The sequence below is a fragment of the Ceratotherium simum genome, chromosome 38 (genome assembly GCF_057802395.1).
Source record: "Ceratotherium simum simum isolate JZ-2026a chromosome 38, ASM5780239v1, whole genome shotgun sequence".
In the NCBI taxonomy this organism is placed as follows: domain Eukaryota; kingdom Metazoa; phylum Chordata; class Mammalia; order Perissodactyla; family Rhinocerotidae; genus Ceratotherium; species Ceratotherium simum.
Window position 1 is genome coordinate 10,639,369 of NC_141937.1, and position 26,428 is coordinate 10,665,796.

Below are 26,428 nucleotides of genomic sequence, written 5' to 3' on the forward strand. Positions count from 1 at the left end.
TGGCCCACCCTCTCTGAGCTGCAAGAACCACCTACATTGTAGGGCCATTTGTTGTAAGGACTAGTGATATGTATCAAAATTCCTGGCCCATAATGGGTGCCTATTACATCTATGGAAATACTATTATATATCCAGAGCACTTCTAATCCAAGGTCAAGAATGGTGCTGCTAAAATGAAAGGCAGTGCATACATGAATGCCTGATCCCCGGGTACCCGACAAGCAAGACTCTATCTCTCTTCTCCCTCCCTCCCTTCCTGACCTACAGACAGGCACAGGCTCTTCTGCACTTCAGGCAGTTAGCTCGGTGGGGCCTCAGCATTGCTAAAGAAATGGAGAGAGGGGAGGACTGGAGAAAAATGAAGCAGAGCTGCTAGTTCAGTTGCATGGTTTGTGCACTGAACAAGGGCATTACAATTAAGGGGCACTATCTACACTGTAGACAAAACAGAATTATATCTTTATTTTGACAATTTTCCAGTACAGCAAAATGTCTTATTTTAATAAAAATATTTATATCATGATAATTTTCTGACAGCTGGAAATAAACCATCTTGAAGAAAGAATGACTTCCTCAAATTTATACAAAGGTGCCATATAAGTTAGTGTTAGAACAACCAGGGCTCTGCTGGGGAAACCCTGGCTCAAACAGATACTTCCTCTGAATGTGGGAATATTCCCTACACTAACTCAGCAAGCCAAATTCCATCCAATTCTTGGAGTAAAATTTTTCTGAAATCATATTCAACCAAATGCATATTAATTCAATGTCCTAGTCTGTCAACATCACAAACTCAACATGATAACTCTGAGCCCTCTTCTAGCATTACCTGTGGACCCATCACAGACTCAGGAAGGGCCAAACAGGCACATGGGTCCCTTGCTTTGGAATCCTTTCAACCTTCTTTTTCCTTCCTGTGCACCTCCCAGCGCCCTTCCCTCCCAGATCCCATCTCTGCACCATCCCTCTCGTCCCCAACAGCAGCTTCCTGTTCAGAGCCTCAGGCCTGGTGAGAAGGCAAGAAGCTAATGCATACTCTGGAGCTGGTGTGATACACACTTAATGGATTACCTCTCCCGCTGGGAATTAATATTTAGAAGAGTACGCACTCAAAAGGACAAGGCTTAACTCAACAAATGACACCAGGGGTGGCATTATCCCAATTAGAAGGGGGAACAAAGAGGAAAAGACTGGGTGGTCAGAGTGGGACTGGGGAATCGTTATCCAGAATTCTCAGGTGATACCCCATCTAAGACTTAATCTGCACGTAGCAATGCACACCCCTCTTTGTAACACTGAACTATTACAAAATCATGACAAAAATCTCTTCGCTTGTGCAGTGCTTTATTTTTAAGGTCGATCATTATATCCAAGCACTGAACAACAGCCTCACTTGTAAAGTGGTAGCACTGCTAGGCTGTTATAATAAAGCATCATTTATGTTTGAGTAAATCTTTGCTCACAATTCAGCTCCTTACGCAAATATGTATTGTGATTATTAACAACACAACATACTTTCATCATCATCATCACTCATATAGACTCTTGGAGAGGTTTACTGACCAAATTTCCAAGCTCCTAAAGAGGAAAGAACATTAAAACAAATTTAAAAATTAAAAAATAACATTGTTGAGTCTACTTGGAGAAGATTTTGCACTGGACCTGGGTGATGCAAAAATGTTCCCAGATGGGTTTCTCTCCTGTTTCATGTTTCTGGATTCAGACTTTAAGATAATATATTCCTGAGCTATTTTTTAATAAATGAATATTTTTAATGAATGAATTTAAAAAATTAATATTTTTTATGAGCCAGGAAAATAAACAAAACAGAGGAGATTTAGCTTCACTGCTCTTCACACACCAAGGTTGAACTCCACCACTCCTCAACGCATACGTATAAATGCTCAGCACTGACTGACTTGGGAGAACTGGTTTTTTCACCCACTGCTTTTAATTTACTTGTATATCTCTTTTTTTTTTTTTTTTTTTGGTGAGGAAGATTGGCCCTGGGCTAACATCCATGGCCATCTTCCTCCACTTTATATGTGGGATGCCTATCACAGCATAGCCTGATAAGTGGTGCGTAGGTCCATGCCTGTGATCCGAACCTGCAAATCGGAAAGGCGGCCAAAGTGGAGCACACAACCTTAACTGCTACACCACTGGGCCGGGCCCATAATTTACTTGTATATCTTTTTTTCTGAAATGTCAGTAGTGCATAAGGAATTCATTCATTAACTCTTAACTTCTGATGAGAAAAATCTATCAATGGCTAAAGAGCATATGAGGAAGAGGGGAAATCTGAACAAGTTACGTATTTTCACCATTTTTCTGGACATCTAAAATATGCTAAAATAAAAATTTTATTTAAAAACAAGTTATCTAACCAAAGAAAAGGATCCAACCTCCAGTTAGCGTCTATGAGCCAAGCCCACTGCTAAATGCTCCCTGTGCATCCTCTCCTCGAATCACCGCCAGGAAATTGCTGTAAGCTATTATCCCATTTTTAGAGGAGAAAATTGAGGCTAAGACAGCTGCACTTTTGAGGGAAATGAGGAGACTCTCAATAAAGCAATTCACAAATATCCCCTAAGGCTTCTATCAGCATTAAGGAGTCTTAACAAAGCAAAGAATATTGAATAATGGCCCTACTAATTAGTTTAGGAGGACATAAACTTTTTTTTTAGAAAACACTCATTTGCCGCTTTCAGCAAATACTATTTTTATGGACAACTGGCTCTTATGATATATGATTTAATCTGTTTTCTGTAAAATGGGACTATTAATAGTACCTACTATGGAAGTTGTGTGAGGATGAGGTGGAATAAGGCACAAAAGTGCTTAGCCAGCAGCTGGCACAGGCAGGCCACAGTGGCCATGTTCCCATGCCTGTGCACCCGCTCTGTGCCGTCTGTGAGACAACTGTCTGGGTGCATGTGGGTGCTGGTCTAGCAGGAGCCCAGGACGGGGGAGATCTGGGGCCTCCTTTCATTCTCCCGACGCTGGTGGCTGAGGGTGTCTATGTTATGGTGTCACATTAGCTAATGAGATCATACTTGCTAAACTAAGCTAAGCTAATGAGCTCTGCTTAGCTAATCAACTCCACAGAAAGGAGCTTTCTTTTTTGGTGAATGGGCAGCCCCCAATGTTAATTCTGATGTTGGTTGTTTGAAACCGGGAATGCATTTTCCCGCAGAAATAATGTGACAAATGAAGGCAGAGTTCTCAGGCCAGCCCCACACCCTTTTTAACCCTTAAGAAAGGAAACAATAGTGCAGGAGTTCTGGGTCCTTGTTGCTGTGGGTTCGAGGTGCAGGGAAGAAAGACATTGCCTGTCATCTCCTCTCCTAGGTGCACAAGTTGGGTGAGGGTCAAAAATGGAAGAAACAAAAGGAAAGAAGTATCAGCGACTATTCTATTCTAACCTAACTAAATGACCACAAATTTCACAAAATGTACTCTTCGGTTCATCACCTAGAAGGTTATTTACTTCCACTGCAGCTTGTGACACATCAAAATGGTATTTGCTGGGGGGCCAGCCCAGGGGTGTAGTGGTTAAGTTTGCGTGCTGCTCCACTTTGGCGGCCCGGGGTTCGCAGGTTCAGATCCCAGGCGCAGACCTATGCACTGCTCATCAAGCCATGCTGTGGCAGCGTCCCACATACAGAATAGAGGAAGACTGGCACAGACGTTAGCTCAGGGCCAATCCTCCTCACACACACACATAAAAAAAACCCCACACACAAAAATGGTATTTGCTGAAAGGAACAAAACAAAGAAAATTTGTTAAAACCCCTTTTCCATCCAAGAGTGCTTATTAGGAATTCTATTTGCATTTCCTTGTATGTCCTAAGATCTTTAACGAAAGCAGGTGCTCTAAAATAAAGCCAAATCTATGAACTCAGGTGAAGATTAGCATAATTTTTTATTGACAAAGCAACAAGTTCAAAAAGCAATAGTATATACACATCACCAGTCTGACAATATTAATACCTTCAAACGAGGGATGAAATAGTGGCCTGCTCATCACTTTTCCTAAGGAAGAAATATAAGCTTAAAACAGGAAATTATCAAAAGAATTGCACATTGAAGACAAGTTTTGTTGACAGTTATCAGGATGGAGAACATTACACTCCCCTTCACTACCTGCATTACCTTCCTTACAGTAAGAAGGGGTGAGGCAATGGGGAAAACCCCAGAGTGGCAATCAGAAGATGCACATTCTCACCCTGTGCCTCTGTGTGACTTTTCGTAAACCACCCAGCCTCCTGGGCCTCAGTTTCCTCATCTGTAAAATGGGAGAATTTTTACCAATCCTACCATTATACGATCAGAAGTAAAAGAAAAAGACTCCTGTATGTAGCTAGCAAAATTCTAGAATACAGTTTGCCAAGAGATTGACTAGGGTCAACATGTCATGAGAAAAGCATTATTTTGAAAAGCACCTATTTTTCCATATTTTTGTGCTTCTAAAAAAAGTTTAGAAATCCATTACTTGAAACACCAATGTTTGTATGTGTCTTTGACCTCTATGTCTAAACATTGGGCTACTGATAACGGTTATTTCAATGCCTCTTGTAGAAAGGCTTTAGCATCTGACTGATGAAGAATGAAGGAGGCTAATGCAAACACCGCATGCGTGGGAACCTGGAAATGGCTGTGTGTGGCTTGCAAGGCAGGTTTTGGCTGGCCCCTCCACTCAAGGGCATCATTGTTTTAATGCAGTTCCAGAAGCATTGATTTAGTGCCTACTGTGTTCCACGCTCTAGTACCAGATGCCTCAGAGCCAAAGAGCAGTAGGACAGGCCGTGGGCTCAGCGAGCTCAGACCCGGCGGATGAGAAAACATGTACCGCGAGCTCTGGCACAGCAAGCGCCAGAGACACAGGATGAGAGCGCCATGGTACACGACTGGGTCACCACCTGGGTGTCAAGAAGGCTTCACGAAACATGCACGCTTGAGTACGACCAAGAAAGATGAGTTTGCACGCATCCTATAGGTGCACGGTCGGAAGCAAGAGGAGTGCGGGCAGAGGACACAGCAGGGGTGAAGACAGGAGGTGTAGGGACCTGGCATCGGTGGGCGGCAGCCAGTGTCTAGGGAGCTAGGCTACGGCTCAGTGTTTCTCAGTTTGCAAGTTGTGGGTCATGAAATCAATTTAGTGGGTCAGAAGCATTTTTAAGTGAAATATTCTAGAATAAAACAATAGAGTTGAATAGAATAGAGCTCACTGCACATAGTTAGAGAAATGCTGCTCCTTCCAATTTTCATTTCTATTTGTGAGTGTGTGTATGTGTGCATGTGTCTGTGTGTCCCGGCTCTCAATGATGTACTGCTTATGCAGGTCACTCTCTCAAAGTTTGAAAAAGACCCTGTTCAGGGGGTCAGGTGCACAGGGAGCTATCCAGTCATCATCCCCAAAGCCACCTTCCAGGATACAGAGCACAGTGGTGACAATGGGACTCACACCGGGGGAGGACACAGACAGGGCTCGAGAGCTGCGGCTGGCACTGTGGCTCTGTGCCAACAACGGTCTAAAGTGAGACCTCCACAACTTACCTCCGGGGCAGTCCACACAACATTCTGGGACATCGGTAGTGCAAGAGCATGAAAAACGAGAAAAGTTCAGCTTCAATGAGCTTATTCAGAATTTTGCAATTGGAAAAAGGTTAAGTTCTGTGTTTTACAATTTATTTTCATATATAAATTACACTTGGTGGTGGGGAAAGGGATGGTCACATAAACTGTTTAGTGTTTATGGCTTTTGAAAGGCTTTAATCCAGCCCTGATGGTGCCAACACAACCGATTCTGAGCAAAACTCTCCTTGCACCAAGTGTCATCCTCCCTGTCCCTTTGCAAAGTAACCTGACCAGTATCTGTGTGGTGCCCACCCTGGCACCAGGATCAGGGCCATCCAGACAGCCTGGTCCGTGGGAAGGGGTCCACAGAGAATGGGGAAGAGCAAGCATGGCCTCAAAAGAGTCGTGACATGCAAAGGAACATGCACATGTGGGAGCTACTGTCTGGGTTAGCTCCAGCCCGGCAGGGAAGCCCTGCTACAGCAGTGGAAAGTGCACGAAGACCAGATCTTTCTTCTTCACAAACCCATTAATCTTCTGGGGGGTGGGTGTTTTCTTCACAGGAGTGACAATAACAACAACTGCTTCTGTACCTTTGAAACAGGAATCTTAAGAGGGAAAAGGCACAAATTATGAGAAGAGATCCAAGGCTATCTGAAGAAAGGGCATAAACATGATGGATGATGCCAACACCTTTACTTTTATGTCATGGCATGCTGCTTACTCAGAGACTCAGAAATACTAACCTTGGCCCCAACAGTAGACAAGAGCACCCTGATTTACCTAACATCAAGGTGACTTATATATATATTGTATCTCCAACACATGGCACCTTGTGCTCGGCATGCGATAAATACTCAACAAATATTTCTTGAGTAAAGAGACCAAGAAATACTAGCAAAAGTAAAAGAAGAGTGAAAAATTCATGAAGAAAGATACGGAAAAAATAAGTGGCCTGAATGAATGGAAATGAGGCTTCTGTTCAGAGGGCTGACTTTACACATTTGTCTAAGTGCTGCAGTCAAGAATGCCAGGTCTGATCAGCCAGAGTCATCTTAGGTTCCCTCCAGAATATTGCAAAGGTTCAAAAATGTCTTAATCCTTTTGTTCAATGTATTAGACCAGAACACTTCAAGTAAAACCATTTTTCTTTGGAGGCTGAATTAACCTAATGGACTGTGGATATTGTAGAAATAAGCAAGCTATTGGCCAAACCTGCACTTCACGTTTATTACACAGAGTGTAAATATTGTGTCTATTTACACACAGTCAGAGCTTTTCATTGTGCTGGTCAGCGTAGATGCAAAGAGCAGCCTTCTTGGCAGAGGAATCACTATAACTACAGAATGCCTTTCTCAAACCAAAAAATGGAAAATAAATAAGAATAACAATATTTGCTCTAAAATAAAGAAGAAATAGTTTAATTTGATATGATCTTCTGTTCCTATAAAACACTTCGGCAGTGTTCCTGACTCAGAAGAGAGAGTACCTCTTCCAGCTTTTTCTAGAGCATCACTAATTACTCCCATTATTCTATCTTAGGTGGAAGGAGGGGAAGAAAACGATGAAATATTTTTAAATCTTCTCTGGGGGAGCTAGGCCTATCACACACTGAGACGGAAATTTAGTTATACGTCAGGTTCAGCCTGGTTTCCAGCCTCTACTTCTCTTTTCTCCCCACAAATGCAGGCTGGCTCAGCAGGCCCTAAGGTGCAGACCCAGAGAGGGAGCAGCCACAGCCCAACCATCAGGGACTTCTCCGCCTGCCAGCAGGCTACCACTCTACCCTGACACTACATCCAGTCCTAGGACCACATCCCTGCCCAGATCTCAACAGCTTCCCTGTGCTCGAGGCTCTATTCTGCAACCCTCAGGAACTGGAGTCTTGCCTGGCACTTCAGGCCCCACCCATCCCCCTGGGCACATACCTTCTTGCCGAACCTCAGTCTTGGGCCTGTGACCCTGCCCTCCACTGACACATCTCCCTGTCTCCAAACTCTACCAGATTAAGCCATTGGCTGCCCTGATCCCATCTGTCATCTGCCAGGTTGGATTCTCTCTCTCCCCTTGCAGTTGGTTGGTCCCCCCAAAGCCTGGGTCATCCCAGTGGGCAGGTGATCCATCTGCAACATTCAATGGTCCACTGTAGTGGACGCTGTTGTCAGCCAGACAGATAATCCCGCCCATCCCCCTACCCCCGGCCTGTTCTTTCAGGACAGAAGCATCCACTCCCCAAGCTGCTGGAATGTGGGCACCCACCAGCTTTCAGCCGGGTCCCTCTCAGGAAACTGCCTGCAATTGGAGAGAGTCGCCTTCCCAGGGTCTTGCCCCCTTCCTGGGGCAGCCCCCATGCAATGGCTGGTTAACGCAGGGGTATAAAGGCCTGCTCCTTTGCCCGGCAGATCAGCAGGAGACGTTACTGCAACTGCATATGCCCAATGCTGCTCCCTTCCATCTGATAGCACTCCCTGGTAAATGTCCTACAGGCAAACTTCCACCCAGAGTCAGCTTGCCTGGGGACCCCACCCATGACGTCAACTGGGTGAGTCACATCCAGTCTATGCCTGAGACACTTTGCCTCATCTCATTCTGAATTCCTCGGAATTCTGCAGATAACCAAGGGGTCCATTTGGTGCACCCATTTTATGATGTTTGATGAACAAACCCTGCTCAGAGGGTTGTAAAAAGTCTTCAGCATTTCAAGTCCAGTTTCATATGGAGAACTATAAGGATTGGGGGTATGGTAGACAGAATAACAGCCACCCAAAGATGTCTACATCCTAAGCCTTGGAACTTGTGAATATGTTATCTCACATTGAAAAATGAACTTTGTAGCTTTGATTAAATTAAAGACCTCGAAATGTGGGGTTATCCTGGGTGATCTGGGTGGGCCCAAACTAATCACGTGGGTTCTTAAAAGTGGAGAGAGCCTTTCCTGGCTGTGGTCAGAGAGAGATGTAACTACGGAAGAAAGGCCCAGAGAGGTGGAACATTGCTGGCTTTGAAGACAAAGAGAGGGGACCACATGTCAACTCTAGAAGCTGGAAAAGGCAAGGGAATGGATTCTCCCCTAGAGCCGCCAGGAGACAACGCAGCCCTGCCGACAGCAGGATTTTAGTTCAGGGAGACCCATGTCCAACTTCTAACCTACAGCATTGTAAAATAATAAATTCGTGTTATTTTAAGCCACTAAGTGTGTGGTAATCTTTTACGGCAGCAATATAAAACTAATCCCAGGGAAAGAGAGAAAGAGGAGAAAGGAAAACAACTCTTTGTTCATTTCTACACTTTAATTCTCCCCTTGCAGGTTTGGTAGGGGCTCCCATTTAGGAAAACTCGAGATCTTTCTCGAAAACATCAACTAGGGTCAACTCTGGGTGACAGGAACAAACCCACACAATGTTCTAAAATCAACAATCGCACATCCTCTCTAGAATGAGGAAGAATATTAATCTCCTGTTCTAGGAGACCACATTTTCCTGATCCAGCATTTCTTGTCTCATTGTCACCATCCGCAGCCAGGAGGCAGAAGAGCTTAGTTATAAATGAGTGGGACTCTGCTTTGTTGCCACTTCTACTTCTAAATAAAAAAAAAAGGAATGTTAATAGTTTCCTAGCTCAGTAAAAACATGTACCTTAAAATTAATACTTCTTACCTTTACTTTTTTTATCTTGAGCCAAAGAAGAAATAGTTTCTGTTTATATAATATTATTCAACATTAATTCTGACTAAATAATAATTTTATGATGAAAAGTGGGCTTCTCTAACTTTCAGTATCTATGAACCTTTAGAAAGACAGGAGCATTCCTTTTGAAATGTCTACGCAAAATATGCTTATAGCTAATGGAACAGGAACACGAACACAAACTCAGTATGTCTCCTAAACAGAGTAGTAATCACCATTTGTATGTGGGGACTATTCTGGAATCTAATTTGCATGGGTTGCTATTTCAAAGAGAAGGAGGAAAATTTATATCAAGTTAATAAGTGTCAGATAATCTGAGTCAAGAATTCTTCTCCCTGGTTAGAAAGACAAATAGACTATATATAGCTGCAGAATTTAACATGACTTTGGCTTATATGTTCAAAAATGCCCTTATCAGCCATCAAGAATGTGTGTATGGGAAATTCATGGCATTAAAAGACCCCAAATAGTACCATTCAGAAGATAAACTGCATCGATTATATAAATCTGAGGCCCACTCGGAAGATGGGATCACTGGGAGACATCAGTTGTCTGGCTGTCCACTTCTGGGGCAGCATGGCTCTGCAGACACCAGGCCACCGTAGGCTGTCATTGGAAAGCCCTCGGCAAGTCAAATGCATGGCGGGCAGGTGAGCCAGGCCCCTGACCTCCTCAATAACCCAGGAAAGAGTGAACATCCTCGTAGGCAACAGTGTCAAAGAGGCATCCGTACCAGGGCTGTGTTTCCATTCAACCCTCTCCAAAATCAACAGAAGGGACTGCTCTACACAGAGTTCTTAGAGAAGAGAGGTTCTCATCTATCACTCCTAATAAATTGTGAGAAAAACAGAAAGGCTTTGAACACCAGATTTTAACAGTTTTGTGTGGATTTACTTCTCTACACAATGGGTGTGTGAGTCCATCACTATAAATGTAAACAAACACAGCAAGGAAGGGAACTTGAGACTGGAAGCTGGGACTGTGGTCCAGACATGGGGTGATGAGGGCCTAGACCACGGGAACTCAAACTACTTTCCCACCAGGATACGTGACAAAGGACACTTCTCCCAAGGGAGATCTGGGGTTTGGCACAATTGTGGATGCATTGCCCAGCTGCACCTCCTTTCTCTCCTACTCAAGGACACACTGGAATGGAAACAGTGAGTGAGCAGAGCTAACCTTGAATAATTTTTTTTAAAAACACTTCAACTTCAGCACTCTAGCTTTAGCGTTGTTAGTCACACACTAATTGTGCATACTCCAAACCAGTCTCAGCACTTCGTTTGAGAATTTCTGGTAGTTACGTTTTCCAGTTACCATCGCTGTCTAATAAACCTCCCCAAAACGTAGTGGCTTACAACAATAACATTATTTGGTTCATGAATCTGCAATGCAGGCAGAGCCCAGCAGGCATAGCTCGTGTCACAGAGAGCACCATTCAGCTTCGAATGGAGTGGCTCAAAGACCCGGGGAGGTAGGGGAATGGAATCCTGCGAGGGCTCACTCACTCACACACCTGGCCTCTGGGCCACGAAGACTCAAACAGCCAGAGGCTAGAACAGCTGAGGGATCCATGGGCACCTCTACTTCTGTGTGGCCTAGAGTCTCTCTACATGGTCTCTGTAGTATGTAGCCAGACTTCTTACACGGCAGCTCAGGGCTCCAAAGGTGCACGTCTCATGCAAGAAAAAGACAGAGAGAGCCTTTGCACCAGGTAGAAGCTCTATCACATTTTCTAATCTAGAACCCAGGCACTGGGTAGAAGTTCTATCACATTTTCTAATCTAGAACCCAGGCACTGGGTAGAAGCTCTATCACATTTTCTAACCTAGACCCCAGGCAGCAGGTGGAAGCTCTACCATATTTTCTAACCTACAGCCTGTGTACAGGTAGAAGCTCTATCACATTTTCTAACCTAGAGCCCATGCACCAGGTGGAAACTCTATCATTTTCTAACCCAGCCTCAGAAATCACATAGCCTCCCTTCTGCTATGTTCTCTTCTTTAGAACTGAGTCACTAAGGCTGGCTCATATTCAAGTGGAAAAGAATTACACTCCATCTTTTTTTTATGGGAATACGGTTAAAGATTTTGTGGATATGTTTGAAAACTACCACATTAGGTATGGAAACAGAGGGGAAGAATACAGTCTAGGAGACGTTAAAGAAAAGGAATAGCAGAGGGTGATGACGGAAGGTATGTGAGAAAGGGTGGGAATGGAGAAGATTTCAGGATGAACTCTGGGGACAAGGAGAGTGTTCTCTTTACTGAGAGTGGTGGAGCCATGAACAACGCATTCGGTTTTCAATGACTTGCTTCCTGGGCATCGGAGGACACCTGGGTGGAGACCTCCACAGGCAAGAGGAAATGCAAGACTAGAGGGCACGTGCTCAAGCAGGGGAGAGAGAGAGAGATGAAAGTCACATTGGAAAGGCAAGAGTGATCACCATGATGATGCCAACTTGCCCAAGAGAGTAAGCAAGGCAGAAGGGGAATGAACAAAGTTAACTCAGGGCAAGGAGCAAAGAACAGATGTAATACAGGAGAAAAAAACAACTAAAGGTAAGTAGAAGATCAACATCCTAGAAGCTAAAGGAAGAAAAAGTTTCAAATAAAGAGAAAGTAGTCACAGTCTCTTTACCACTGAGAGTAAGGGAATAACAAAACCTGAAAAAAAGGATACCAGATTTTGTCGGGGAAATAGCCAGCAACACATATTTTGGTGACCCGTTTTATTTCTACTATCTGTACAGGGAGAGGCAATAATTTCTCATCTCAGCAAGTAGAACTAACGCCTCTAAGAGACTCCAGTGTTTTGTGGTAAAATAAGCTGTTTCTCTGTATTTGTGAGAAGTGTCTGAAAACCACCAAAAGATAGTAGACTCATGGAGCCTAAATTCTTTCCCAAGTGAGTTAGACGGCCATTCCTCCACTGATAAGACTATCTCAAGGCAACCACATCCAGCCCCAGAGCGCAGTTGGCTACACCCTCCTCTATCAGCCCCCTTGCCCAGCCCTGTCACACTCTGATGGCTCTCAACAGCAAGACCAGTGCCCATGGACTTTGAAGTTTGCAGTTTTTTAAAACCCAGTTTGAAGATGTACGGAAATTACTGTGTTCCTGTTTTTAAATGGTGTGTTCTGTCCAAATATGCTTAAAGTCTTCTAAAATAAAAAATTTCCTTGGGGCAGGCCCAGTGGCATAGTGGTTAAGTTCACATGCTCCGCTTTGGCAGCCCAGGGTTCGCGGGTTCGGATCCTGGGCGCAGACCTATGCACTGCTTATCAAGCCATGCTGTGGCAGCGTCCCATATAAAACAGAGGAAGATGGGCATGGATGTTAGCCCAGGGCCAAGCTTCCTCAGCAAAAAGAGGAGGATTGGCATCGGATGTTAGCTCAGGGCTAATCTTCCTCAAAAAAAAAAAAAAAAGGTTTCTTACAGTTGAAAGCAAGTCTACTTCAAAAATCTCTAGGTGGAATAGGGAAGTCTATTCTAATGGCATGTTAGCTCTCAGCTGTGAAGGGCCAAGGAGGCAAAAACAGGCCTAAACAAGGATAGTACAACTTGGACAGACTGGAGGGATGGAGTTGAGGAAAATGCACACACACACACACACACACACACACACACACACACAGAGCTGTCACCTTTCTCTTCATTCGGGGCCTGATCATGGCAGAGGGATTTTCTCTCTCATGGGGAGCACCAGAGAGACTGAAGAGTCTATAAGAGCTGAGGCCATATGTGGACTGCCATCTGGATGAGAATTCCAAGGAGCCCCAGCCACAGATTAGGTCTGCACCACCAGCCAACTCTTTCCCATGGATCTTCACCAAACACACAGCAAGAGTACACCAAGGGCTGGAGACAGGGCAGGAGAGTTTAGAGACATCTGCCTTGATACCAATGGGACCTTCCCCAAGGGTAAGGCAGGGGTCAGAGCATAAAAACGGAGAAAATCTCTCTTACGCATTTCAGGCCTTCACCCAGGGCACTGCACCAGCTCTGCAAAAGCTGGGGCTGGACAGCTGGACAGCTGGACAGAGAGAGATGTCCTAAGTATGGAAATCTGGGGCAAGACTAAAAGCAAAAAAAATGCCCCAGTAACCCAAAAAGCTGGCAGTCTGGCTGAAAAACAAATCTTCCACAGGAAACCGGTGCTGGGCTGTGAAGCATAAAGAAATCTTCAGAGTTTCGCCAGGGCTCAGATCCCAATTCCTGATAAAGGGAAAGTCCCGATTCTGCCCTCAAAACTTTTGATGTCAGTGATGACATGAATCTAACTAAAGCTTCACCAAAGCCCACACCCATTTCAATTACAAATGAGATTGACTCAGCCTGCACACTAGTGGCCTGAAACAAGGGCATGACCCTTTAAATTCCTGAAGCCTCTACAGCTCTTTTACACACCACATCTGGCATATAATCAAAAATTATGAGGCACACAAAGAAGGGAGAAAATATAAGCCATAGTCAAGAGAAGAAATAGCCAAAAGAAGCAGACTTAGAGATAATATAGATGTTGGCATCATTAGGCAAGGACTCCAAAATAACTATAAAAAATATGTTAAAGGATCCAGTAGAAAATACGGACATGAACAGATGGAGAAATTCAGCAGAAGTGAAATTCTTTTTTAAAAACTATATAAAAAGCTACTTTAAAAAATGCAGAAATGCTCAAAATAAAAAATAAGATATTAAAGAGGGTTCAGCATAGACAGGACACAGCAGATGAAAGGATCAGTAAACTTGAAGACAGACCAATAGGAATTATTCAAACTGAAACACAAAGAGGAAAAAAAGAGTAAAAAAACCATGGACTAGGTATCCAAGTTGTATGGGACTATATACAATGGTATGATATATAAATAAACGGACTTCCAGGAGAGGAGAGAGAAGAGGACAAAAGAAATATTTGAAGAAATAATGGATGAAAATTTTCCAAAACTGATGTAAGATATCAATTCACAGATCCAAGAAGCCTCAGCAAACTCCAAGCAGGATCAATATAAAGAAAACCACACCTTGGTATATCCTTGTTCAGCTGTTAAAAATGAAAAACTGGGCCGGCCCCTGTGGCCTAGTGGTTAAGTTGGGCGCGCTATGCTTCGGCGGCCTGGGTTCAGTTCCCAGGTGTGGCCGTGTAGCACTCGTTGGCAGCCACGCTGTGACGGCGACCCACATACAAAACAGAGGAAGATTGGCACAGATGTTAGCTCAGGGCAAATCCTCCTCAGCAAAAAAGAGAAGAAAAGAAAAACAAAAGACAAAGAGAAAATCAAAAATCAGCTGGAAAAAAATCCACCCATTACATACAGGGGGGAAATGCTGAAAATTAGAGCTAACTACTCATTCAAAACAAAAGAGGCCAGAAAACAACAAGCCAACATCTTCAAAATTCTGGTAGAAAAAAACTGTCAAACTAGAATTCTATATCCAGTGAAAATATCCTTTAAAAATGAAGGCAAAATAAACATTTTCAGAAAAAGCAAAAACTAAGAGAATCCGGCACCAGCAGACCTGCATATAAGAAATGCCAAAAGAAGTACTTTAGGCCAAAGGAAATCACACGGATGGAAGAAGTGAAGAGTACCAGAAATGGCAACTATGTGAGGATAAATATAAAATTCCATTGTAAATTATCTCTATTTTATATATATACAAAGGTACGAGTTTTAGATTTTATATATGTGCATATGTTTTGTTTTAATGTATCTTTATTTTATATATGTATATATATTTGTTTCTTTTAAATACTATTGACTGCTTTAAAAGAGTAACATTACTGGGTTTATAGCATACACAGACATAAAATATATGACGATAAGAGTCCAAAGGGTGGGAGAAGTAAGCTGAATTATAAGGTTTTAGGTTTCTTACATTGTTTGTGAAGTACAACATTACAACTTGGAGGTGGACTATAACGGGGTAAAGATGCATATTCTAATCTCTTTAAGCAACTACTTAAAAAAAAATTGAAAGAAACATTGCCTAAAATTTTTTTTTCTTTGGTGAGGAAGATTGGCCCTGAGCTGACATCTGTGCCAATCTTCCTCTATTTTGCATGTGGGTCACCGCCACAGCATGGCTTGACAAGTCGTGTAGGTCCACGTCCAAGATCCAAACCCGTGAACCTGGGCCGCCGAGGCGGAGTGTGCCGAACTTAACCACTACACCACAGGGCCGGCCCCCTAAAATTTTTTAAATGGAATACTAAAAATATGCAATTCACCTAAAAGAAGGCAAGAAGGAGGAAAAGAAAAAACAAAATACATATTAGATAAATAAAAAAGAAACACTAAGCTGACAAACTTAAACCCAACTATACTGGGACAAATGGCAAAATGTGAATGTGGACTGTTATATCCATGTTAAATATCCAAAAACTGATACTATTACTGTGTTTAAATAAGAGAACGTCCTTTTTCTTAAAAATTACATGCTGAAAAATTTGGATATAAAGGATATGATGTCTGCAACTTACTCTTCAATGGTTCAGGGAGGGAGAGGTTTTTAATAAAGGATTTATTTTTTTATTTATCAGAAAACTTTCTTTATACTTTTTTTACATAGAAAAATAAGCCAAACTCAACAATCTATTCTTTGGGAATGGATACATTAATTGAACCTTGAGGAAAAAGTCAAGGCTTTAACAATGACTAAGCTGAGGTGGTGGTGACCTCAGGGAGGGGCAGGGAGACGGGACCCAGCTGAAGCACAGAGAGTATACATAGATTCAAAAGTCCTGGTATTGATGTGGTCCTTGAGTTGGGTGGTAGTTTCATGGATGCTCTTTGGAGTATTTTATTTCAAAATCTGCATGCACGTTACATATAATCTTCTGAATGAATCCAACATTACACTTTTTACAGGGGGAAACTAGTTAATCAGTTAATCAGTTTGAACTGGGACCAACTTTTATATTTAGTGAAGAGCTAAACAAAAGCATTAATATGGTCCCCAACTCTTACCTGAACCAACTGACATTTTACTAGATCCAAATTCCTGGATATAACTAATTATAAGTATGCGTTGACCACCACTGTTTTCCCTTTCCTAACAAGCTATAAAAGAATGAACACACTTGCTTGAAACCTTTAATCTAAATTCTCTTGCTAAGACATCATAACTCTGCCATGAATAAATTATGTGCAACATTGTACTGCAAAAGAAAAATCTCCAGGTTATGCAGATACAGTCAATTAAATAATTGACCATCACTACTCTATTATAGGAACCTACAGGAGTCCTTTCTGCATAATTTGGTATCACTTCCCACCAGCTGAGAGAGAATGCAATAAAAAATAAGTAGTCAATAGTATCCTTAAGAGATTTATTAGATAAATTCAAGTATCCAAAGTCAAGAACCTATAAAATGTGAAATTATTCTAGGTGCTGATGATTGTTAGGTAATATTCATATATACCACAGAGTACTTTGTTTCCTTAAAGCATTGAGTTAAAAAGTTTTTAAAAACTAGAAAGAAGTCTTGATTAGCCAAGAGAACATCCCAACTCTATCACTAGTTTTCTAAGTAACTAAGAAAATCTTTTATTTCCTCTGCTTCAATCAAATGAAAAGGGATAATACTTCATTCTGAATTCAGAAGAATTATATCAAATAAGCAGTTTCTAAGGCAAATCTGTTCTATAAGACATTATTAATTATAAATTTTATCAATGTTCACAACTTTACGAAACGAAAAACTGAAGCAGAAGAAGTTATTTTTCAGAGTATTTTAATATTACCATTATTTCATTAAACAACAAATATTTACTGATAGCCTTCCATGTACCAGTTACTACTCTAGGTACTGAGAGAACACAAGTGGAATCCCTACCCTTATGAAACTTACATGTGTTGATCATGTACACAAATGAATGGGTTAGTGCACTCATGTCAAGAGGTCATTAATAAGATTTTGAAGCCACCTAAAATTCTTGTGGAGCCATTCTTGTGAGCCATAGTGGGTTATAAAGTGCCCTTGATGCCATCTACTGTGTTAATAGGGAATGTTCAGTATAAGGTCCTAAGGGTCATCTACAACTCCATGGCATTCTACGATGCACAGCAACGGCCAGCATTTGGCCAAAAGAAGACAGGACACTTTCCAGATGTTTTCTGAGATGGTGGAGAACTTGATGCAGTTCTGAATAGGACAAGTGAGAAAAGATGGGGTCCTTATATGTTATAAGGGCAGTACTGTCTACTGGATAATAAAGGATTTCCAATCTATAAGAGAGAAGTTATTATTGGAAATGGCACTTTTGTTTACTGGGGACAGTCCCTTGTTCCGTCTTCAAGGCAAACATGACCCCAGTTCCACTGGTACCAATTATTCATCAATTATTTCAGAAGGAATTAGCCAAAGCCAAAGAAATAAGAAGGAAGAGGAAGAGGAAGAAACAAAAGGAAGGAAGGAGAGGGGTAGGAAGCGGGGAGGAAAAGAGAGAAGAAAATATAGGGCTTTTTTTTTGCATCAATGGACTTCTAGTGATGAGAAATTTAAGAATGTTCCCACATTCTCAAGTGTTTCAGCCCCAGTAACAGCTCCAAACTGTGGTGACGGCACAGAATTGGGAGCCCATCAAGTCCAAGGCCTCCCCTGACCTCAGAGGATGCTCCTGAAAACATGAACCTCATCTGAGCTCCCAGTTTGTCTCCTCCTTTCTGCCTGTGTGATCAAGAGACTATGAAATGTCAATATTTCAGGATCGAAGACTTTTTATTTTTCAAAATTTCATCTCTAAACAAAAGCAGGCTGTATGTGTGTGTATGTCAGAAAGAAAGAAATTGATAATGTGCACTGATCTTTTCAAACTGCAATTCTGGGGACACGAGCATGAGGACTTCGCAGTAAGTCGTTGATGAGCCAGCCCCTCAGGAACTGCAAGGAGCAGGGAGATGTCTCAATAGCCCTTGCAACCAGCTTCCTCCCTTCCCTCTTAAACACAGCTATGAAATGCTCTCATTTTGTATCAGTAACCCATATGTCAACATAAGAGAGACTGAAAGGTAACTAGCCCCGCCCCACTTGAAAAACAACACAGGATTGCACTGAGCTGCTTCTAGTAGCTTTCTTTACAGTCTTTGCGGTTCCGGGATGGTGGCTCCAAAAATGGAAATGAAATCCAGTCCCTGCGTCTTGTAGGCTTCCTCGTGCACCTGCTCAGGGTCTGGATAAGGGCGGTCCCCAGAAGTCCCTGCAGACTCCTACACTAAAGGGACAAGAGGGAAGCCCCTCCGCAGACTCATACAAAGGTCTTCATTTTAACAGCAGACTACACAGCTCCAAATTTTTTCAGCCTTAATATGCTATCATTGTTACACTTGCTTATTGACCCCCACACTTAATTATTAACCAATAAATGGTACACACTTGCTTATTAACCAATAAATGGCATATAATATTAGAGCAAAGCTTAGAAGTAGCCGCCCAAGGTCACCGTCTTCTGAGAGCCTTTTCTGAAGCCTCCCTCCTTCAAAGGCTCTCAGAAGACGGTGACCTTGAGGGGCTACTTCTAAGCTTTGCTCTAATATTATGTGCCATTTATTGAGTACCTGCTGTGTATCAGACACTGTATTAAGTATACTTTTTCATTTAATCTTCACAACACTTAAAGGTAGATATTATTAATCCCATTTTACAGATTGGTAATCTGAGGTTTAGAAAAGTCAATTTGCTGGTAAGAATCCTGGGGTCTGTCCTTTCAAAATCCACGCTTTTAACCACTTTTCTATACTTGCAGGAAGAGCCAGCACAGTGGGTCAGAAGGGGGCACTGGCTTTGCAGTAAGAAGCCCACCCACCCATGAGTGTGTGATCTTTGGTGATCACTTAACCTCTCCAAGGCTCTGTCACTTCATCTTCAATGTGGGAAGAAGAATTTCTACCCCACCTTGCTCCCAGGGTTGAAGACAGTATGAGCACCTATCACTGTGTCCCAGGAAGGCCATTTCTCTTGGACGAACTTCCTTGTCCATCTGTTCCAGGGTGGGAAGGAGAAGTCGGGTGGCAGAAGAGTCGCAGGAAAGGAGGTCTAAATCTAAGTTTAGAAGTTATAGGTCTTAAATTTTGTATTTGCCTTTGTGTAACTTTGTGTATGGGGAAACACGGACTCTGATGTTTGAAAACGAATTCTACTAATATTACAGTTATCTAGACATGAAATGAATCAAAATAGACAACCACATAGTATGTGCTCAAAAAAGAACTAAAGGAAGGGCAGAAGGAAGGCAGACAGGGAGCAGACAACACTGGCATTTCCTCTTGATCTGTCTTCGCCTGTTGGTATTTCATTTCCTGTGCGTGTAACTAATTGGTTCTTGGAGTCTCTATCAAATTAATTTGGCCAAAGTTATTTAATTTCACTCTGTCATTAGCAATGATAAAGCACTTAAAGGCAACACAGTGACAAATATTCTTAGCCAAATCATAATATGCTATAGTTTGAACAGCTCTATGATTTTTCTCAACTGTGGCATCATGCTAAGATGGGCCTATTTTCTTGTAGTTTCTAATTGTGTAATTGAAGCAACACTCATGGAGACCAAATACACACACACACACACACACACACACACACACACACAGAGCTGATCTATAAATGAAGCTGCTAATAGTAGCTAATAAAATCCCAGTGCACATGTTTATTCTACAGCCATCAGTTAACACAACGCTGACGCAGAAGGAGATCCCTAACAACCTGCTCATGAGGACTTTGGGGAACACTTGGAAGAAACATACACAGAGTTCAAGAAGTGAAAATGCATTTATGACGGTCAGTTAAAAGCGATGTTTGAAGGAAGAAAATAAAAGACAGTAAGTAATAACTGGTGGGGGCCCCTAACCACACAGCGGGATGTGGGTGTATACAGAAAATGAAGTAGTCATCATCCTACATGAAACACACTTGTGGCTGAAGCTCTGCAACACAATCACAAAATTAACCCATTTTCTCCACTCTGAAAATTGCTCAAAAGAGCAAAAATGCCAATATAGATCACTTGGAAACTTTTTTAACATTAGGACATAGTGCATACTTTCTATCTAGAGGACCACCTACAATGATAGCCACCACTAGAAGGCTGGCATTTCTGATGCTATATGGCATTATCATTCCAGTGCCTGAATTTATTATGACTCAGAACGCAAACTCACCCAGAACCTCTGGCCCCTTCCTCCAGTTCCCCAGGACTGTAAGGACAGAGGCTGGCTCTGGATGGGAACACGGGGAGCAGGAGGAAGAACAGAGCATTTCTCCTGCCATTCCAAAAGCCTCTTCGCACCCTTCCCCTCCCATCCCCAGGTCCCCCAACAGACTCCACCAACTGGTCTCAAATGTGCACAAAAGTAAAACTCCTGGGCAAGACCTAGAAAACTGACACAGAAATGGAGGGGCTGTGTGTGGGAAAGCCTGGGGGAGGTGAGCAGCTTACATCTGAGACGTCGCTCCTCACCTGTTCTAACTCAATCCTGTTCAAGTTGTTCATCATAGCACAATGTTCAGATACAAAATGTTTCCCCTCAGAGTCAGACAGCTTTAAGTAAAGAGTATGACACTGCCGAGAGATCATTCATTTCTGATTGAGACAGCATTTGGAATATCGAACACCAAGCACAAAATCAGAGCATATTAATACTTATCAAAAGGTTTCCTTAACCCTATCCAACAGAAGCAGATGGAGACTGAGAGTATCATGCCCCATAATAACCAGGATATGGGAAGCACAAAGAACTCCAATAAATATATTGCTTTTTTTTTAATTGGGGGGGGGTTGAGGGGGGTGGGAGTGGCAGCTACAACTTTCCTTGAGCATAAGATACCAGGAATTAGGTAAGAAGCTGCACTGCAAATACTGGACCCAATAAGGGCAACTGAAATTGATTCTGGAAGGTGCTTAAACTACTTTATCTAGTACTATTAATAAATAAGATCTTTCATTAGTTGGCAGGAGGGTAGTTGCTACTGGCCAATTTGACTTTCCAGAAAATGGTGAAGACTTGCATGCACTTATTCCCAAAGTATTGTTCTGGAATCAGAAGTTACCACGCAGTGTCACACGTTTCCAGAACAGGCCTCAAGTCTCCCTTCACCTGTTCCCCAATATTGGCAGGGGAGTGAAAAGTGTGTGTTTGGAACATTTTTTATTGAAACTTTTTTAAAAGTGAAGAGTTTAGAAACCTCATGGTAAATCAGAAATCGTTGATGAAGAGGGAACACCTAAGGAGAATGAATAATGAAGTTATCCTTCCAGGCCACACTGGATGGCCTACACTTTGAAACCTAAAATAACCAAGATTCTTTATTATCCAGCGAAGGTACGTAGAAGATTTAGTAAGCTGAGCTCAAGATGCCCTACAGCTTGTGAACAAGAAAGAAAGTCGATTCTATTTATCCCTGACTTAGGAATCTGCCTCATCCCCCTTTCCCACATTAGGCTACATTGGGGCTGGTTTGCTAGTCTCAACTCAATACAGACGCTAAGTAGCAGTCACCTGCGAGGTACCACCCAACCCCTAGGAGCAACAAGGCCGGCACACCTTACAAGTGTCCCTTCTCCCTTCTCCTCTACTCCCAGAGCCCAACCCAGAACTGCATTATCTCTGGGGACCGAGAAGCAAACAAACCTTTAAAAGAAAAAGAGGAAGAGCGGGCTTCTATTATATAACAATAGTAGATAAGGCTTCTAGAAAACGAAAGTAGCGAGAGGAGGGGCAGGGGTCGGGGGAGGCGAGGGGAGCCCGGCGTCGGGGAGCTTCCGCCGCCACTTACTCGAAGGCGAAGAAGAGTCCGCTAGTGACCAGGATGAGGATGAGAGTCAGGTAGAAGACGCCCGTCTGCCGGGCCATCATGATCCTCCCGTTGCAGAAGAACTTGTTTCTTCCCGGGAAAACCTCCCATTTCCTCCGGGCCGCGATTTTCTTCTTCTTGTGGGGCGACTCCATGGGGGAGGAGCTGTGGGTGCTGATCTGACTGTACTCGCAGTCTTTCATGGGCCCGCCGCCGCCGGGAGGCATCCACGAGGGCAGCCGGCTGGGGGCGCACACCCCCAGAAGCCCCCCGGCCGCGCGGGTCCCGCCGAGCCACGACCGCCGCCGGCCGCCCGGCCGCCCCCCGAGCCGCGGCGCCGCGGCCACTAAGCGGGCTCCTGGGTCGGCGACAACTTTGCCGAGGACCCCCAGGTTAACCCTTTGGGGAGCCCAGCTGTCATAGCCCGATCCCCTTCCTAGAGGGACGGTGCTCGCCCGCAGCCCGCCGCGCCGGTCCTCAGTCGCTTCCAGCCCGCGTGCACAGGCTCCGGGGCCCCGCGGGGCTCAGGGGGCCGCCCGGCCGATCCCCGGCTCGCCGCGCGCCCGCCCCCTCGCACAGCGGCTCGATCGGCCCCGCCGACCCCCGAGCGCTGCGCCCCGAGGGGACACGAGGCGGCGGCCCCGGCGCCGGCTTCCTCGGAAACCACTTCTGCGCCTCGGCCAGGTTTATTCTAATCCTTCCTCCGGGCGCCGGATCCTCCCCAGGAGACAGCGATGGAAACTGGGAGGCAGCTGGCGGCCCCGGCAACCCCTCCCAGGGGTGGGGAAACCGAGCACGTTATTCTGTCGGGAGCGGGCTCGGCGACAGCCCGGGCGCTGCGACCCCGCGCCGGCGCGCCTGGCAGCCGAGCCGAGTCCGCGGCCCCCGCGCGAGGCTGCCGGGGCCGCCCGGGCCGAGGGGCGCGGGGCGGTTCGCGGGCTGCGCGGCCAGGGTCTCCCCGCTCCCTCCTGCCCCATAGAAGCCAGGCCCGGGAGAGGAGGGCCGCCGGGGCGGCGGAGCGCGTCTCACGGCCGCGGGGCGAGCGCCACAGACACTTGTTTGCAAGGCTCAGCCCGGCGCGCGCGCGGCGCTCCGAGCGGGTCCGCCTCCTCCCGGCCGGTGGGCGGCGGCCCGCGCCGCGCCGGCCGGGCTCCTCCTCCGGCTCCTCCTCCTCGCCCGCGCTGCTCGGCCGGGCCCCCGCCCCAGTCCCCTCCGGGCGGGCCTGGCGAGACCCCTGGGAAGGCGCTGGGCTCCCTGTGGCATCGCCCGGCGACCGCTCGGCTCGGGCGCCTGGGGCCCCCCCACAGCGCACGCCCTCCAGCAGACTTCTGTCCGCCTCCTGGCTTCTCCTCCGGGTGTATGCCGGCAGCAGCGGCCGCCTCGGGACACACATTCATACTGCCACGCGCAAACCCATTCCTGCGACTCCCGGGGACCTGAGGAACCGGCGCGGAGAGGTGACCCTCCCCGACCTGCCCCCGCTCTTCCTCTTCCTCCCCCAGCGGGGCGCGTGGTCGAGGTGCGGGGGGCTCTACTGCTGCCCGGGAATGGGGTGAGGCTGCCCCGGCCACAGGATGGGGAGTGACGGCACGAGGCAGGCCGGACCCCGGGATGGGGGCTGCGGTCGGGGGTCTCGGAGCCCCGCCTGGCCGGGTGTCTAGGTTTCCCGCGGGGACAGGAGGGGAGAGCGGAGCGGTTTGGATCCCCTCCGGCCCCGGCCCCTGCCTCCTTCCCGGAGGACAAGCCCCGTGGCGACCAGGCTCTGCCAGGGAGGCAGGGTTGCTGCCTCCCTGGTCCTTTCTTTCGCACTTCTCCGACACGGGCGCTCACAATTTGCTCACTTTATTTCTCTCCTTTCCCATGCGGGCCCCCGCGGCAGCAGAGGGACCGCCCGCGTCTCCCCTCCCCGCCCCGGCCGACAGTCCCGGCCGATCCGCTCGTGCGCTCGGCCCTGACGTTGCCGCGGGGTCTGAGCCCTCGGGTGATGGGCACAACCGGTGGGCAGAAGAAAGCGGAGGCAGTGGGCGGGGACGCTCGGTTTTCCGAGTCCCACTTTCCTTTCACGGCCCACTGGGATGTGTAGTTCTTCCTCTCGCTGTCCGGCTCGGAGAAGAAACACGACTTGGAGAGCAAAAAACTACAAATCCCTGCATTCCTTGCGGCAAGCGCGGGAGAGGCGCGGTGCTGGGCGTTCGGTGCTCGGTGGTTGCAGATGGGAACTAACAAAGGGAATGGAGGGGATCGGTTGTGCCTTCTCTGTGCTGGACACTTTACACATGACACACGTTCTTTATCTGATCTGCCCTACAACCCTGCAGGCACTATTGTATCCAGCATAGAGAACGCTCAACTACTTGCTACAGATCACGAAGCGCGCCGGTGGTAGATAGAGATGGGGTTAAACCCAGAGCCCTGAGAATTTCCCTTACAGAGCGCTGCCTTGGTGGGCAGTGTCAAAGGAAGAGAGGTTGGTTTATCCAAGAGAGAAGAACGGGCCGGTTGGGAAGAGCTTCCTAGAGTAAGGAAAAAGTGATGGGGATATGGCAATTAGAGTATGACATGAAATTATAAGGAGTTATGAATAAAAATGGAATTTACCAGGGGCCATTCCAAAACAGGTTAGGGGAATGGGTAGGATCTTAAACACGCAATCAGAATTGAGTTCAAGTGGTTTTAGGTGTTGCGTGACAGATGAGTATATTATAGGGACAATTAAGTACTTTGTGGCTGCACTACTTTTAAAAAACCTACTGGCTAGCCTCAGACATTGCAAGTGAAAGCTCTCCTATGCTTTCTTGTGCTTTACCTGATGGGACCAACAGGATATTTTTTTTTTTTAATTATTTTATTGAGGTTATATTGGCTTATAACGTGTAAATTTAAGGTGTACATTATTATGTATCAGTTTCTGTATAGACTGCATCCTGTTCATGACCAATAGTCTAATTTTTATCCATCACCATAGATATGTGCCCCTTTATCCCTCTCTCCCTCCCCCCAGCCCCTTCCTCCCTGGTAACCACTACTGTGTTCTCTTTGTCCATGTGTTTATCTTCTACATATGAGTGAAATCATACAGTGTTTGTCTTTCTCTGGCTTATTTTGCTTAGCATAATACCCTCATTCGTTGTCACAAATGGCACAATTTTGTCTTTTTATGGCTGAGTAGTATTCCACTGTGTGTATGTGTATATATATATATATATATATACACATACACACACGCCACATCTTCTTTAACCATTCGTCGGTTGATGGGGACTTGGGTTGCTTCCACATCTTCGCTTCACACATTGTGAATAATGATGTGATGAACATAGGGGTGCATAAATATATTCTTATTTGATTTATTGCAAGCACCTTTTCTCAGAGTGTCCCATTCCTGTAATAGATCCATAGACTTGATGGCTTTAAAAAAGACTCCCATTCCTGTTCTCAATTAAGACCTACTTTTCCGGCATCATGGTTATGCTTTTAAAAAGCCTTTCTCTGTTAGAGATAACATACTAAAGTATTTGCATGTGCTTCATAATATTCCGACCCATCCACCCTCAGAAAACATGAGGGTATAGATGAAATGATATTGGCAAACTCTTGAAAATTGTTGACGTTGGGTGATATATGTGTATTTGTTATCTGTTGCTGCAAATTACCACAAACTTAGTGGCTTAAAACAATACAGATTTATGGGGCCGGCCCCGTGGCTTAGCAGTTAAGTGCACGCTCTCTGCTGCTGGCGGCTGGGGTTTGGATCCCGGGCGCGCACCTACGCACCGCTTCTCCGGCCATGCTGAGGCCGCATCCCACATACAGCAACTAGAAGGATGTGCAGCTATGACATACAGCTATCTACTGGGGCTTTGGAGTAAAAATAAATAAATAAAATTATTTAAAAAAAGTAACAAATGATAGTTTAAAAAAAAATACAGATTTATTATCTCACAGTTTCTGTGGGTCAGGTGTCCAGGCACCAGGGGTCCTCTGCTTAGGGTCTCACACCTGCCATCAAGGTGCCAGCCAGGCTGTGTTCTCATCTGGGGGAACAACTGGGGAAGAATCCCCCTTCCATGCTCACTCAGGTTGCTGGCAGAATTCATTTCCTTGCAGCTTTAGAACTGAAGACCCTGGCTTTTTGCTAGCTGGCAACTGGAGACTGCCCTCAGCTCCTAGAGGGCACCTGGAGTTCACTGTCATAGGGGCTTTCCCAACATGACCCCTTACTTCATCAAGCCAGCAAGGAGAGTCCCCAAAGCGAGTCTGCTAGCGAGATGCAATTTCACATATCATAAAGTAATCACACAGGGTGTGACGTCAAATGTTTCATATTCTATTGGTTAAAAAGCAAGTCACGGTTTTGCACACACAAAG

At 45.1% G+C, this 26,428-nt stretch overlaps 1 protein-coding gene across 1 annotated transcript in view; it reads right to left on the bottom strand.

Annotated features, from left to right (window-relative positions):
• Positions 1-23,099, bottom strand: part of ZDHHC14 (zDHHC palmitoyltransferase 14) — a 279,190-nt gene extending 256,091 nt beyond the window's left edge. The window contains 1 exon segment of the mRNA XM_087425093.1: positions 22,043-23,099. Within this exon segment, the coding sequence (XP_087281219.1) occupies positions 22,043-22,287 (245 nt within the window). The 5' untranslated portion in view covers positions 22,288-23,099.
• Between the last annotated feature and the right edge of the window lie 3,329 nt (positions 23,100-26,428).